General features: G+C 28.2%; 2 protein-coding genes across 6 annotated transcripts in view; one reads left to right on the forward strand and one right to left on the reverse strand.

The window, feature by feature from the left end:
- Positions 1-8,157, reverse strand: part of LOC124499146 (uncharacterized) — a 38,565-nt gene extending 30,408 nt beyond the window's left edge. Inside the window, exon 1 of the mRNA XM_075731017.1 lies at positions 7,080-8,157. Coding sequence (XP_075587132.1) covers positions 7,080-7,704 — 625 coding nt within the window. The 5' untranslated portion in view covers positions 7,705-8,157. The remainder of the gene's footprint in view (positions 1-7,079) is intronic.
- Positions 8,158-10,051: 1,894 nt separating this feature from the next.
- On the forward strand, positions 10,052-16,694 carry MAPk-Ak2 (MAP kinase-activated protein kinase 2). Of its 5 annotated transcripts, none has more exons than XM_075731028.1 (7): positions 10,052-10,316; positions 14,700-14,963; positions 15,054-15,193; positions 15,280-15,585; positions 15,656-15,816; positions 15,903-15,988; positions 16,072-16,694. In XM_075731028.1, the coding sequence occupies exons 1-7, from the start codon at positions 10,314-10,316 to the stop codon at positions 16,300-16,302; spliced, it is 1,191 nt and encodes a 396-aa protein (XP_075587143.1). In that variant the 5' UTR covers positions 10,052-10,313; the 3' UTR covers positions 16,303-16,694. The 5 variants fall into 5 exon arrangements, with proteins under 5 accessions (XP_075587143.1, XP_046919838.1, XP_046919836.2 ...); XM_047063882.2 differs by lacking the exon at positions 10,052-10,316 and adding an exon at positions 10,675-12,073; XM_047063880.2 differs by lacking the exon at positions 10,052-10,316 and adding an exon at positions 10,708-11,309.
- Positions 16,695-17,105: the final 411 nt, after the last annotated feature.

Genomic DNA, 17,105 nt, shown 5'->3' on the forward strand with positions numbered 1-17,105 from the left:
TCTTGGATCGAGAAAAAAAAACGAAAATTTTTAAATATTTCCAATTTTAAATTTACTCTTGCCATGAAATTTTTTTGCCCTACTCCATCATTTTCATTCACATTTGTCAAAATATGACAGTATGGCTGTGTGTGTGTGTGTGCGTGTTAATTGAAATCGTTACGATTCGTTTAATAATAATGAAAATACCCAAAAGAACTATCATCATTTGGTAAAAAAAAACTTGATGTATATATGCATGATGATGATGTAATGATGAGCAAAATGGTTTTTAAATGCATACACACACACACATGGAGACAGAAACCAACATAAGCTTGACATAAATTTTACAACAAAAATCTTTGCCACAATTTTTCTTGGAAATTTTGTATTGAAAAAAAAAGACTGCAAGGTGCCATTTTTCATCATAATCATCATCATTATAATAATAATAACGTCATGTGTGTGTGTAATTTGTCATGTCTCACTCACTCAGTCATCATCGCCGGAACTATTATATCACTAGAAAATTTTTTTTTTAAAAATTTTTGTTTTCATCTCAATTTAATTTAAAATGAAATTGAAAAATTATTTTTTTTTCTTTATCTAAGGGAATCATTCTCACACACACACACACACACAGAGACACACTGAAACACCGGAAACGGACTATGTCCACCATTTTCCCGGTGTGTGAAACTGTAATTGTAATTTGATCATAATCATTATCATCATCAACATCATCATCATCAACAACAACAGCAATAAAATCTTAAAGTTAATTTGATTTGTATATCAGAATGGATACACAACAAAAGAAGTATATCATGCTCGTATCGTATCGTAATCTTGTCTGTTTGTTAATAATTTGTTCAGATTAGGTTAATTACAATCGTACAATGTTTTTTTTCCATGTTTTTTTTCTGAATGAAATAAAGTTTGATGCCAAGTTAATTTAGATATAAATCATTTACACACTCACACACACATACACACGGTGGTACATTTTCATTTTCATCATCAAGATATATATATATATAACTGTAAGGAAAACAACAAACAAACAAACAAACAAACACCTACATATTGGACATGTGTCCTGCTTTCGGAAACTTTCTCAGCAAGTAGGAAAAAAAAATAACAGATATTTCCGTCAACATGGTTATGAAGGAAAAAAGGCTTATAGTTGATGTAATAAACAAACAAAACAAAACAAAACAAAACAAAATATAAAATCCGATTAATACGTTTCTCAATATGATCGTACTATTTTTGTTTTTTTTTCTTTAATTTCAAAAAAATTTTGTTTATCAACAAAATGAAAAACAACAACAACAACAAATACTGTGACAAAATTTATATTTCACCTCGATATATATGAACAAATGTTCAATTTCAAATGATTAAAATTTGACAAAATTTCATTTCATAATTTTTTTCGTTCTTTTTTTTTGTATTTTTCAATTTGTTTTTCCTATTTTTTTTTGTTTCTTTCTTGGTTAACTGAGACACATGAACAGAATAAATGAAAAAAAAACAACATTTCAATTCAAGTTCATTTCAATTCGTACCTGTATTATGTTACAACATCAATGATGTTTTTTGTTTTGTTTTATCATGGAAAAAAAAGTCGAAAGAATTCATCACACAATTCACAATGCAGTGTTGTTTGTGATATAAAATATACACCTGATGATAATCGAGAGGAACAAGAAAAAAAAACATTGAATTGTTTTTTTTTAGTATGTTGTAAAAAGATTCGGTGATGATGATGATCATGATGATGATAATGGATGGAAAGAAAAAAAAAGAAAGAAAATAATTAACGTATATCAAATGCACGTGCAATTTAGCAATGGATTTCTATAATTTTTTTTTCCATTTTTATCATACACAATTCATGGATCTGTGTTGGCCAGTGGCCAGTGGCTAGTGGCCACACACACACATTGGAACAATTTGATCACGAACTACAAAAAAAAAATATCATTAAATCATTATAAGTGAATGGCAAAAAATAGAAATAAATAATAATAATAATGATAAAAATTACATGATGATACCTGTTGATGATGATGATAATAATAATAATAAGGATGTTTTAAAAATTGAAAATTGAAATTAGAAACAAATTATTCAGATTATGTTGTTGTTGTTGTTGTTGTTGTTTTTTTTTCGTTTTTGTTTTCGTTCACGTATTAGAAAACAAAAGAAAAGTTTTTATTTTATATCCAAATAGACTTTCTTTCATCGAAATTTCCTCACACATATGAATAGATTGTGAATGAAAATGAAAATGAAAATGAATGTAAGAGAAAAATTCAATAAAAAATAAAAGTAAAAAAAAAAAATTCCATTCACGTTCAATGTTGATCAAATAAATCGAAAAAAAATATGCCCGGTAAATTGTAATATGTACAAGTCAAATTTGACAGTTATGAATGAGCAAAAAGCATCGCTGATAAAGTCAATCTAAACATCATCATCATTATCATTTGTGATTAGTGTTGTTTGTTTGTTTGTGTATTATTATTGACCAAACACAATCATCTTTCAATCACAATCGATATGTATTTATGTAATAATCCTTTAGGGCAACAGCGAACATAATTCAGCATCACTCATTCGCAGCCTCAAGTTCGTGATTATTTTTTGCTCTCTTTTTATTTTTATTTTTATTTTCATTTCATTCAATTCAATGTTGTTGTTGTTGTTGTTGTTGTTTGTTTTTGTGGATTGTTTGTCGTTCAGTCCAGTTCCATTACATTATTTTTCATCGATTTTTTGTTTTGTTCTGTTTTTTTTTGTTTTTTGCTGCCCATAATAATTTTTCCAGGTTTTTCTGCTGTCCAATGATCAATAATCATCGTCATCATCATAAATCTTGATGCTAAAGCTTGATTTTTATTGTTTATTGTAGGTGGTGATAGTGGTAAACGGTGATTGTGGATAGACCAAAAAAAAAATATATATCATTTTAATTCAAAAAAAACCAATTTAGCTTGAAATTATTAACCGGTAAAATCTTAATTGATCATCATCATCATCATTATTATCGAATGATTACGAACAACATTTATTGACCATTGGTCAAATCTATAATTTGATCATTCAGAAATGTTTTTTCTCATTTTCATTTATATATCAATTTGATGATTTTGAATCTCAACGACAAAAGTATATATAATAAAACTTTAAATCACCATAAAATTAAATTGAAAAAAATTAAAATTTTAAATTTTTTTTTGTCCAAACAACAGTGGCAGATAGAATTGAATCTCATCATTATGATTATCATCATCGTCAGTTTTTTTTTGAAATTTAAGAAAAAAAAAATTTTTTTTCACATCTCTTCAACACTAGAGATAATAACGGGGTTGATTCATCAAACACTACTAAATTCAATTCTCCCAAGACAGATGCACACACACACACACACATTGAAATTTGACCATCATAACATAACATCATGAGTAAAATAACCATCAACAGCAACAGCAACAAAAATGAATGAAAGATGATCCAAGATCATCATCATGATGCACAATATTAACATCTCTAATCTTATCTGGATAAAAGATAAAAGATTTTTTCTTTAAAAATATAAAATTAGATTACTATGAAGGAGGAGGGGCAGTAAAAAAAAAAAATCTATCACCACCACCATCATTCATCCATCCATCCATCCATCCGGGTACATGATTTTTTAGACTAAAAAAAAAGTAAAAAAAACTTGAAAAAAAATTCGTTATCCGATCATCATCATCATCATCGTTGTCATAATTTTTTTTCTACTTTCCCACCATCAAAAAAAAAAAAATATCCATTTGGTCAGTCCGTCAATCTTGATTTTTTTTTACATTTTTTCATGGTTTATCATCATCATTTTTAAAGATTTCAACGAAAAAAAAAACGGTCAGCCGATTAACGTTTTGGCTACCGTCATAATTTAATGGGCAATAATGATGACGATTGATTTTTTTTTTTTTTTTGGTTCTCTTGAATAACATCAACAACAACAAACAACGACAAACAATTTGATTATCAATGATTGTGTTGTAAAAGAAAACGAAAAATTTACATTTGAATACAACAAAAATACATGAATCTATGAAGAATTAATGAATTGAGTGGACGTGATACACGATTTGAAATGAAGATATTCGTCCCTCATAATGATAATATAATAAAAGATAATCGATCGTTACCAGCATAACAATATAATAGCAGTTGTACCATTTCTGGTAATTTTTCTCGTTGTTTTTGTTTTTGGTTTTGTTTTGTTGATGATGCCACTGTTTTGTTTTTACTGGCCATTATAATAATAATCTAATGATGAATATCATCATTACCGGCTGAACATGTACCACCATCGTAATGATGAAAATAGAAATAGTCATGAAATTTTGCCATTTTTTTCTGTTTTGTTTTTTGTTTTGAAAATTTCCTTTTCCATCAATTCAAAGTCAAAAGAAAAAAAATTTTTCTTTTTCTTTTTATTTTGGTCATTGTGATACAATTTTGGTCATATGGTTACTGTCGATCATGATCATCATAATCAATGATAATCGACATAACATCATGACGATGATGATGATGATGATTCTAAAAATAAACCAAGAATCCAGCCATGATCATCATCAATATAATTTAATTGATCGATTTATTTTTTTTTGTTTGCGGTTGATTCGCTTTCCTCTTCTTTCTTTTTCTTTCTTATTGAATTATATAATCATCAAATTGATCATTCATCCAACAACAATCAAACACATTAGTAACTGCCTTTGAAATTGGACAATTGAAAGGGGCAAAAGTATTGAAAAAACGAAAGAAATTCAAATGTTCGTTTTTCTTTAATGGATTTCAACGTTTTAATTTAAATTTAAATTAAAAATTCATTCAGTAGCATCGTGATTTTGCAAAAGAAAAAAAAAGACATGCAAAAGATTTTTATTTCATCTGTGTGTGTGGGTGTTTTTGTTCAATGAAAATGACGACGACGACGACGACGACGGCGACGTTGATGACAGGATTGAATGAATGAGAATCAAGGTGATGCAATTATACATACACCGCACTTACGCACTTAATTAGAACTAGTTCAAAGCCAAATTCGGGTGTGATATTTTTGTTTTTAATTGAATTTCCAGAAAAAAAAGAAAAAAATTTCACAAGAATACTACAGTGAAAACAAAAGGATGGCGTTAATTTACTTTGATTACCCAGAGCAAAAAAATAAAGGGGTATAATGATGAAATATGGAATGGAGGGAAAAAGAAAAGTGAAGAGATACACCAAATCGATCGATCGATTCATATCATCATCATTTCAATATAAAAATTTTCCATGGCAAATGAATTGATAATTTGTGAGAGAGATGGTGTAAAAAAAACTGAAATTAAATGAATCGATTAAAATTATTACGGCGTCTTAATGATGATTTTTTAAAGAAAAACAAAAAATAAAAAACATTCAAATGTTCATGTTTATACGTGGGTTGTCCATGAAAATCATCATCATGATAATTGAGATTGAGAGCATGGATTTTTCGTGTTTTGATTTGAATGTTTGAAATTAACATTGAACGAATATGAAAACAAAAAACGAAACGAAACGAAAATCGCAAACGAATCGAATGAAAAGTTAACGACGAATTGATTCCACATAAACATCCCACATCTGTGTGTGTGTGTGTGTGTGTGTGTGTGTGTGTATTTGTGTGGCAGCAGTGTTACATATGCACCGGATTCTCTGGAAATTTTTTTTTCTGTTTTTGAATTCATTCTTAAAAATTTAGAAAAGAAAACAACAACAACAACAACAGAGTAAACAAAATTAAGACATGATTTCAAATGATAAAAAAAAAATTTGCAAATGAAAATCGTGATTTTAGCCTATCAATAATTATTGTTATTATTGGTGGATCAATTGGTCATGTGCATATATATTTTTTATAATTGATTGTGAAATGTGGAAAAAAAACAAGAGAAAACTTGTGTGTGTGTGCACGCGGTAGCGGTATAATAAAGTTAGCCAATTTAATTGTTGATGAATTTATTATAATTTCATGTTTGCCCATCATTTTGATTTTAAAAATTTTGAAATTTTTTTTTCGTTTCGTTTCGTTTCGTTTTGTCTGATGAATTTCAAACACAAAAGGCAGGCACACATGATGATGTAAATTTTCTTCAAATTCTATGCCATACATTTGATTGATTGATAGATAGATAGATAGATAGGTTATCGATAACAATTTTCTTTTGTCAATCAATCAATCAATCGATCGATCGATCGATCTATCTAATCATCACATTTGAATAATTTATTATTTTTTTTTTTTTTTGGTTGGCTGGAACAACACACACACACACTAAGCAACAATAAAATTGAATTTTTTTTTTATGATAGGAAAAAAAAATTTGAAAATTTCATTTTATCACAAATTGTGATCTTTTGAACGAAAAAAAAAAATGAAATGAAATGAAATGAAATTATCAAACAAACAAAACGATCAAAAACAATAGAAATGATGACAGTTCCAAATTGACAAATTGAATTGTGAAAATTGAAGACAACGAAAAAAAATAAATTCCATTCCAAAATGAACAAGAAAAGCTCATTTTTTTTTGCTCCTTGCAACAAGTATATCTATCTATGGTGAATGTGATCGGAAATAACAAAAAATAAAAAAAAAAATTTTTGAAGCAAAAAAAAAAGTCTGATGATGATGATGATGATAGGTAAATTGCGTTTGTGTCAACAATAGCAATAACACAACAAGTAACAAATCAAAAATGGTTCGATGATGATGATGGTGATGATGATGAATGGGTGAAATGTATTGATTTTAAATTGAAAATTGATGATTGATCAAATCAAATCATAAACATATATAAGTAGTGATCATCAAGTTGAACAAGGAAAAAACAAGAAAATATCCTGTTTTTTTTACATTTCCACCGCCACCATCACCATCATCATCATAACCAGAAACGGAAAATATTTTCCTGTTACTAATGAGGTGTGAAAAATGGCGTTACATTTTTTATATGTCTACACACTATGTATTAAAGTAAGTGTTTGTAAAAAAAACCTACCGGAATCATTATGAATCGATGATGATGATAAAGTTGGAGGCGGCATTGTCGCTGTTGTAATTGTTATGGTTTTATTATCATCATCATCATCATTTGTATTATTATTCTTGATTTCTTTTGACAACAACAACATTTCCGGAACAATTGGTAATGATAATGTTGATGATGTTGAAATTGATGTCGATATTGATGTTGATGTTGTCGCCATTGGTGTTGTCATTGTTAATGATGATTGATCATCATTTGATTGATTGGTTGATGATGATGATGATGATGATTGTTGTTGTTGTAAATGTTGTTGTAATTGTCGTTGTATACGATGTAAACGATGATCAGGATAATGATGTGCATTATTGAATATAAATGATGATGATGAATCAGATGATGATACAATTGGCACAAAACAGAAGCCAATAATGAAAATAAACATTGACATTAATAATAATAATGATTTCGATGATGATAATGATGATGGCGATGATGATCGATAAATGGTTTTATGTAATTGATGAAATATTGGTGAAATATTTATTATTATTATGGCCATCATCGATAATTTATTTGATGATGGCCGTTCTGTTGATGATTTCGATGTTGGTGAATTCATTATTCTTGTTAAATTCATTTGTAATAATATAATTTTTAAGATTTTTGTTGTTTTTTTTTTCGCCAAAGACAAACACACTTACACATACACACCCACAATAATTCACATTGTCACCGATGATGATTAATGTTGGTGATTATTAAGATTTCATCAAAAAGAAAAATTTTTTTCCATGACAAAAAAAAACTCAAATAACAAAGAAAGAAATTTCGATGAAGAAAAAAAATCGATACAGGAAACGAAAATCAAAATGCAATGGAAAAGAAAATTGTTGTTGTTGTTGTTGATGATTGGAAAATCATTTCATTTGGAACAAAAAAAAAAAAAAAATTTTCCAATCACAAACAAACAATATTTTCGTCGTCGATCTGATCAAATGGATGGACACTAAATGAATGAATGAATTGCAGTCTGTTTTGCAAATAATTTCCAACAACAACAACAAAAACAGCAAAAACAACACGATCGAGTGAATGGCGCCAAAGATTTTCAAGACTTTTTTCTCTCTCTCTCTCTCTCTCTAATGTTCACTCTCTTTTTTTTTACTACCTAACATTTTTTTTTTTTTTTTTGATCGACTCTACGATACACACACAAATTCATAGTTTGAAAGTATCCGTCTTTATTGGCATATTATATGTGTATAATATGGAAATTCAAAAATAAAAAAAAAGAGAAAAATTTACTGGGGAAAAAAAAGTATTGACAAAACGCCATCTTGAGATTATCATTGAAAACATTGAAATTGAAAAAATTATTAATTATTTAATTACAACCACCGTTGTATATGAAAATGTTATGTTTTTTTTTCGTCTGTTTGTTTGTTTTTATTTTCATTTCATCATTATCACATCCAGGAAACAGGAATAATGAAATTATAAACATCATCATCAACAACAACAACAACAACAGCAGCACTAACACCTGGAACTAATTTGAATTTATCAATTTTTTTTTGTATGACCAAAACAAGCCTAGACTAAGCCGGACATGATCATTTTCATTTTCATTTTCATTTTTTTTATTTTTTTTTGACAAATTATCGCAGTCAAATCATCACAATAATAATAATTTGTTTGTATGATACAAAATTTGACAAAATTAATTTATCGGTCAAATGAAGATGTGTTGTTTAACACAAAAACACGTGCAACACTTGAAAATTATTCTGAAAAAAAAAATTTTTGTTTTCGTTTTTTTATTATTCAAAAGTTTTTTTAATTATTTTTTTTTCTCTGTTGTGGTTCTCTTGCTTCTTGATAATTTTTTTCTTCTTTTTCGTTGATGTTGATCATCATCAACATCACCTATCACTGGATAGTACCGGACAACATGCAGATGTAAATTATTGCTGCTGTTGTTGTTGGTCAAATTAGTCAATTACTGTATTATGCAAAACAAAATAGAAAAAAAAGGTAAATAGAGCAACAGCTAAATCAGCCAAATCTTATACATTGTTTCATCGTTTTTTTTTCGGTAATTTCTTCTTTTTAATTTTCCGACTTGAATACACCATGACAACCATAATGATGGTAAGGTGATGGTGATTTCGTAATATTAATAATGAAAAATTCTTATTTTTGTTTTCATTTAAAAACATCATTAATTTCCATACAAAAAAAAAATTTGTGGCCAACAGCAAATAGTAAATGACCCAAAAAATGATTAATTGTGTTTCACAGCAACAACAACAACAAAATGTCTAGATGTATCAGGTCAACAAAAATTTTTTTTTTCTTTTTCTTTACTTTCGTCGTGTATATCATGTCATATTCGTTGCAGAACGACAACAACAACAACAGCAACAACAAAAATTAATATTTTTATGAAAAATGAATTTTATGAATGCCGGAAATATTTTTATTTCATTTTTTTTTCCATCGGTAGTTGGGTTTTTATTTTTGTCCATCCAATTTCATTTCTGTGTTTGTATTGACAGCCACCAGATTGCACCACATTGTATGGTGAAAATTTAATTTTTCAATTCACAATACACATTGGTCATGATATTTGAAATTTTTTTTTTTACTGTTTATTTTCCATTCGACAAATTGATTAATCGTATCAATTAATCACCACAATGTCAAATGATGTGAGTCACAGTGTGTGTGTGTGTAATTGTATCATGGACAGCAACATAAATCATTTGATGACCAAAATAATGATTTGAATTCAATTTATATTTATTTTCATTCGATTCGATTTTTTTTTATTATAAATTTCTCATCATTTGACATGATGATTGGTGGTTGGTTGGTTGGTTGGTTGACGCAAACCAATCACTGCAAATGATTTTTTTTCCTGCCTTTTTTTTTCTTTTTATCCAAACATACAATCGACAACAGCAACAACAACAACAACAACAACAAGGACAACAACAATCATGATCATCACATTTTTTTTGTATTAATAGGAAAAAAATAAAATAAAAACGAATCGATGACAAACACAGATGCCGATACACATGAATGAATGGAAAGATTTTTTTTTTCTAATGACGAAATAAATTCTGATTAAAATCAATTTTTCATTTTCATTTTCTGTTCTTTTATCTTCTTGAATTTTCCAATGCCAAAAACAAAGTGTTAAATGGAATTTTAACAACAACAACAACAATAACAACAACCATGGTGAATCTCTCTTTTTTTCTCTTTCTATTTCATTCCAAGAATTCATTGGAAAATTCTTTTCTACTTTTTTTTGTTTGCTTGTTCTTGTTCTGCTCATTCTCGATATATATATATATGCTAATTAACTTGTTGCCCTGAATGGTGTATGGCTTTCGACATTTTGTCATTTCTTTTTTTCTGTTTTTGTCTTTGTCATCATCAGTATTAGTTGTTTTAAAGACATTTCATTTGTTTGTTCACTTTAAAAATTATCATCATTTTCATCATCATCATCATCATCCTCGTTATTTATTGTCGTCTTAGTTGATTGATGCCGCTACCATTCTGTTCATTTTAAATATACGAATGAATGAATGACTGGAAAAAAGAGCCATCATTGAAGAGAGAAAGAGAGAGAGAGAGAGAGAGGGAAAAAAGAACTATCCAATCTATCTATCTTTTTTTTTGGCTTTACGAATAATTTTCCATCATCATCATCATCAGCAACAACAACAACAACAACAGCAGCAGCAGCATTTGCGGTAGAAAAAAAAACATTGCTATTTTTTGACGAAAGAAGACGACGACGACAAAACAAAAAAAATTCATTGCACTATTTGCCATCGACATCGACATCGACATCGACATCATCATCATCATTATTATCCAGGGCCATCCATTCAATGAAACCGAAATAAAATGAAATGAAATGAAACCAACGAAACCAACCAACTAGCTAACCAGCTAACCAAGCATTCGATGCAATGTGTGTGTATGTGTGTGTGTATTTGTAAGCAAACAAATGTTGAACATAATAATTTTTCTCTCTGAAGCTTTATTCATTCTTTTCATGCCTAAAGCACAATGAATAATGTGTGTGTGTGTGTGTGTGTGTGGAAAGCATACAAAAATAGCGAAATAGAGAAAATAACGCATGAATCTTGTTTGATGATGATGATGATGATGATGATAATTATGAGCATCCAACAACAACAACAACAACAACAAAAAATGGTATAGTGGTGTTTATAATTTGTTTGTTTGTTTGTTTGTGCTTGTGTGTGTGAATTTCGTTTTTTTTTTTGGCAATCCAAACCCCCACACACACACACACACACACCAACGCATATACAAACAGACATGTGAGAATAATCATGAAATCGATTCCAATATATATATTTTTTTTAATTGATTGGAAATTATTCTGCAAATAAAAAAAAAATTCTTTATTCATTCAAATTCATTCATCAACAATTTTTTTTTGTTTTCCATCCATTGTCCACAAGCTTTTTTGAAACTTTGTTTTGTTTATATTCACTGTGTGATGGTGCTGTTTTTTTTTCTTCTTCTTCTTCTTTAAAAATTGATTGATTGATTGATTGAATTCAACTATCAACAATTGGCTGCTGGAATTTAGTGTTTAAAAAAAAAAATAATTTTCATTTTCCGCATCCGATTATCAAACCAAGAAAATAAAAATAAATCAAGTATAATGATGATGATGGTGATTATTGAAAAATTTTTTTTTTCTGTTTTGTTCAAAATCTTAGCTGCTGTAATATTTATATATATAATATATCATCATCATCATCATGTATAAATGTTTCGACATAATGAATTGATGATATCATTGATTGATTGAGAATTTTCACTGTGCAGTAAAAAAAAACTGTGTTTATTTGTGTGTGTGTGTGTGTGAAACAATTTTCATCATTGGTGATATTTAGTTTTAGTTTTTTTTTATTCCGTTGTTTGAAAGAATATCGTACGGGTTAAGTGTAAGTAGCCATTTATATTTATATTTATTTTTTTCCAATGTTACATTATCATTTCATCATCATTATATATATATATGGCCATTTCATTTCATTTCATTATCAATATTTCATTTCATTTCATTTTTATATGGAGATTATAAACCACACAATCATCATCATTGATTATTATTATATATATAAATATATGATGATCAATGCAATCATTACAATTGCAATCATCATCATCATCAACGACAACCAACCAACCAACCAATATGAAAATGGTGAAAGTTAAAGAATAATAATGGTGATGATAGCGAAAGAGAGAGAGAGAGGAAAAAACGTATCGACATCGTCATTGTTGTTGATATTTTGTCGTCATTGTGGAGGCAAAACATTTGTGTGTGTGTGTGTGTGTGTATGTACTGTATTCGGTCGATATTGCTAAATTGTGGCTTCAATCATCATTTTTTGTTTCGTTTGATCATATATCGATAACAAAATGAATGGGGTTATTTCCAATTGATCAAAAAAAAAAATTTTTTTGATTATTTCATTGTCATGAGTGTATATGGTGGTAGCTGTTGATTTAAATGAAAATTTTTTTCAAATTTTTTTTTATCAAAGTGATTCATTTACCACTGTGGTTATGCAACAAGTGTCAGTGTTAATATTAGCCGGGTGTAGTAAATATTTGTTGTACTCATCATCATCATTATTAGGACAACCACCATGACCACCATGATCAACATGATTGGATAATTAAAATTAATCGTTTGTCATGTATAAATGTTTTATTGCTATTTTTTTTTGCTGCTGCTGTCTGATGATAATGATGATGATGAATATAACCACACACACATATATATATTCTTTTGCGGTTAATGATTTTATATGGTTGCAATTTTTGTTATTCTCATTCATTCATTCAATCATTCAATCATTCACGATATAACAATAAAAAATTTTTTTTTTCTTTACTATAGCTATAATGGTATAATATATGTTATTTATGAATTATCGATTTCCAGATAAATAATGACAATAGAAAACAAATGAAAAATAATTATTTGCTTGTGTGTTTATTGTCAACATTTGATGACTGATTCGTTTGTACATTGTGTGTGTGTGTGTGTGATTACATCACATCAAACAATGACAATGATGATGAAAAAAAAAACAAATGAAATGAAATGAAATGAAATGTTTTTTCCATTCAATTGTTTGAGATATTTCGATATAGTTTATTCATCTGATAACTCCCAAAAAAATTTTTTTTTCGCCATTCATTCATTACATATTGTTCAAATAATCACGGATCCACTTGACAACGGATTTGATCTGATAATCAAAATAAAAAAAAAAAAAATAGAAGAAGAAGAACAGTAAAATCATTTGACAATTAATCAAGTGTGTGTGTGTGTGTTTTTTTTTTCTGTAAAGTCATCTTCATTTTCCCACTGTCAGTATGTGTGTTTAATAAATATATCACGTGATTGACATATATAATAATTAAATTAAATTAATTATCGCAACGACATTGATTGGATTGGGAAACAAACAAAAAAAAAAAATCAAACAGCCGATAAAAAACTGGAGAGGAGAATCTTTTTTTTTCCACTTCATAATTTCAACCAAACAAAAAAAAAAAAGAATCGAGAGAAAAAAAATCATATGTTGAACACAATCAGATAATCGATGACGTTAATTAATCAATCACAAAAAATTAATTAATCAGGTATTTTGGATTGGTTTTTTTTCTGGTTGTTGATACACACAACACACATATATTCACAATCAATATTTCTACCAATTTTTAATTGAAAATTTTTATCTTTTCGTTCATTTCTTTTAATTTTTCTACTTTCTTCATTCTAATGATGATAATTTTCCTGATTAAATAACGATAACAAAAAACAAAAAAAAAAATTTTTTTTTTCCTTTTTCTTTCCACTTGTATATTATCCACGACCATGTTTGCATTTTGACTATGACGACGACGACGACAACAACAACAACGCCAACGACGATTGTGTATCTTTCGTTTTCTCTCTCCCTCTCTCCATTTTTTTTCTTTTGATTGACATTTATACACCGTTGAATAGTAAAAAAAAAATCCGTTTCAGCACAAAAACACACACACACAAAAAAACCATATCACCAGATAAATAATGAAAAAATAAAAAATAAAAATCCATCTCATGTGTGCATGTTTCTCTGCAATCACTTTTTTTCGATAATAATAATAAAAAACGAGACTCAAGTTGAATGAAAGAAAGAAAAATAAATCTAGCCAACAGGCATCTTAATAACCGATTGTTATTGATGTGATACTCATTTTTTTTTTTGCTGCTAAACCGGAAAATTATCACCAAAATCATTATTTGTGATTGTGATCTTGTTGTTTTTTTTTTCATTGTTTGTTTTGCATTGAAATTAATTAACTATACTAGTCAATCATCAATTATTGATTATTATTGATCATTTGTTTTTTTTCTGTCTTTTTTTTTTGTTCATTTATTTGTTTATTATTATTATTGTTGTTGTTGTTGTTATTGTTGTTCTGAAACCGACTGAATCAAAAAAAAAAAAAAAAAAAAAAAAAAAACAAACAAAAACCAAACAAACGAAAATGTTGCTCAAAAAGATAATGAATCGTAATCGTAATGAAACAACCGGTGGAAATAGTGGTAATCCACAACCACAACCACCACCACCACCACCGCCATCATTATTATCACAGTCAACGAATCCAATTATACAACAACAAATGCAAACACAACCATTACGGATAAAGGCAACATCAATTTATGCCGATTATATAATGACCGATACTGTACTTGGTCTCGGTATCAATGGTAAAGTGATTGAATGTCGATCAAAATTGACTGGACAAAAATATGCAATAAAGGTAATGTTGTTCAAATTGAAGAAATAAGAAAGAGAGAAAAAAAACTTTAGAAAATTTTTCATCATCATCATCATTTTTTTTTTTCATCAGGTTCTTCGTGACAATACAAAATCCAGACGTGAAGTTGAATTACATTGGCGTGCTAGCCGCTGTAAACATATTGTGCCGGTAATTGATGTATATGAAAATGTATTGAAATCAGATAAATGTCTGTTTGTCATCATGGAATGGTGAATTGGATTATCATTTGCTTTTGTTTTATCGATTTGTTTTAATTTTTTTTTTTGTTTTTGTTTTGTTTTTATTTTAATCATAGCATGGAAGGTGGTGAATTATTTCAACGTATACAAGATCGTGCTGAAAATGCTTTCACTGAACGTGAAGCGGCCGAAATAATGCGTGAAATATGTAAAGCTATACGGTTTTTACATTCATTAAATATTGCTCATCGTGATGTTAAACCGGAAAATCTTCTCTATACACGTAAAGATCATACTGGTATATTGAAATTGACCGATTTTGGTTTCGCAAAAGAAACAAATAGTGCATTACAAACACCATGTTATACGCCTTATTATGTGGCGCCAGAAGTACTTGGTCCAGAGAAATATGATAAAAGCTGGTATGTGTTTGATTATGGATTTTGATGATGAAAATGTTTTTTCAAAAAATTCATTTATTTTTTTTGTTAGTGATCTCTGGTCATTAGGTGTTATTATATACATCCTATTATGTGGCTATCCACCTTTCTATAGTAATCATGGAATGGCCATTTCACCTGGTATGAAAAAACGTATACGTGCTGGTCAATATGATTTTCCTGATACTGAATGGCGTCATGTATCTAAAGATGGTGAATTTTTTTTTTCTATTTTAGTTGAAAATTTTTAAAATTTAAATTTTTGTTTTTGCTAAATTTTTAAATTTAAAAAAAAATAGCCAAAGATCTAATCAAAGCATTATTGACAACCGATCCAGAAAAACGTTTAACCATCGAACAGGTTATGAAACATAATTGGATTGCTGTAAGTTTTGAATTTTAAATGAAATTAATTGTAATTATAATCACATAATGATGATGATAAAATATATATATATATATATATAGAGATATACCGAGGTACCACAAACACCATTACGTTCCATACAGATATTACGTGAAGATCAAGATCAATGGCCTGAAGTACAAGAAGAAATGACACAAGCATTACGTACAATGCGTGTTGATTTTGATCCAAGCGTTAGACTTAAAACAATGGACGCAATAAGTAATCAATTATTGGAGAAACGTAAAAATCGTACAGTAAAACCGCCAAAATCAACACATCCAATTGCATAACAATACCATACACACACACACAGAAAAAAACACAGCCATTTAAAATCATGAATTGAATTGAATCGACACAAATTTAAATTTGTTTAACAACAAAAAAATTAGTCAAATGTTTTTTTTCTCTCTTTTTTGGTTTAGCTATATAATTCAGTGTTCATTACAAGAAACAAAAAATTATCATTAAAACTTTAATCATAAAATTAAATAAATAGTCATCATCATCATTATCATCATTATCCTTAAAAAAAATGAAATTAAAAATTCATTAATTAATTAATTAACTTGTATTCTACATTCTTATTATTATTATGTTTTGGGATTGAAAATTTTTTAACCGAAAAAAAGTGAAAAAAATGAAAATAAAATTTATAATTTTGATTGTTCACCAATAGATGGCTGTCTCGGAGTTGAGAAAGATTTCCATATCCCAATTTTTGCATACTACATCATTTGTGGATGAACGTTACATTTTTTTTTTTTTGTAAATGCACGCTACATTTATGGTGATCCGTTACTTTGATGTGTGTGTGTGCAAAAAGATGTACAGATACTTTCGAATATCAAAAAAAAAGTTCTATTCTCGAAATCAAAGCACATGGTCCACACACGCTTTATATATTGTGATGATTTTCGATTTTCGATTCATTCTTTTCCACGTGGTCGTCGTGTCAACATCTCTAAGTCATTTGAATTTTTGAATTTTTTAAATTGTTTTTTTTATATTCAAAATTTGTGTTGATCAATCAACAAAAATCAATACGACATGATGAACATATAATCAAATTTGAGAAAACAAGACAACTCAA

The sequence above is a fragment of the Dermatophagoides farinae genome, chromosome 5, assembly GCF_024713945.1.
Source record: "Dermatophagoides farinae isolate YC_2012a chromosome 5, ASM2471394v1, whole genome shotgun sequence".
Lineage (NCBI taxonomy): Eukaryota > Metazoa > Arthropoda > Arachnida > Sarcoptiformes > Pyroglyphidae > Dermatophagoides > Dermatophagoides farinae.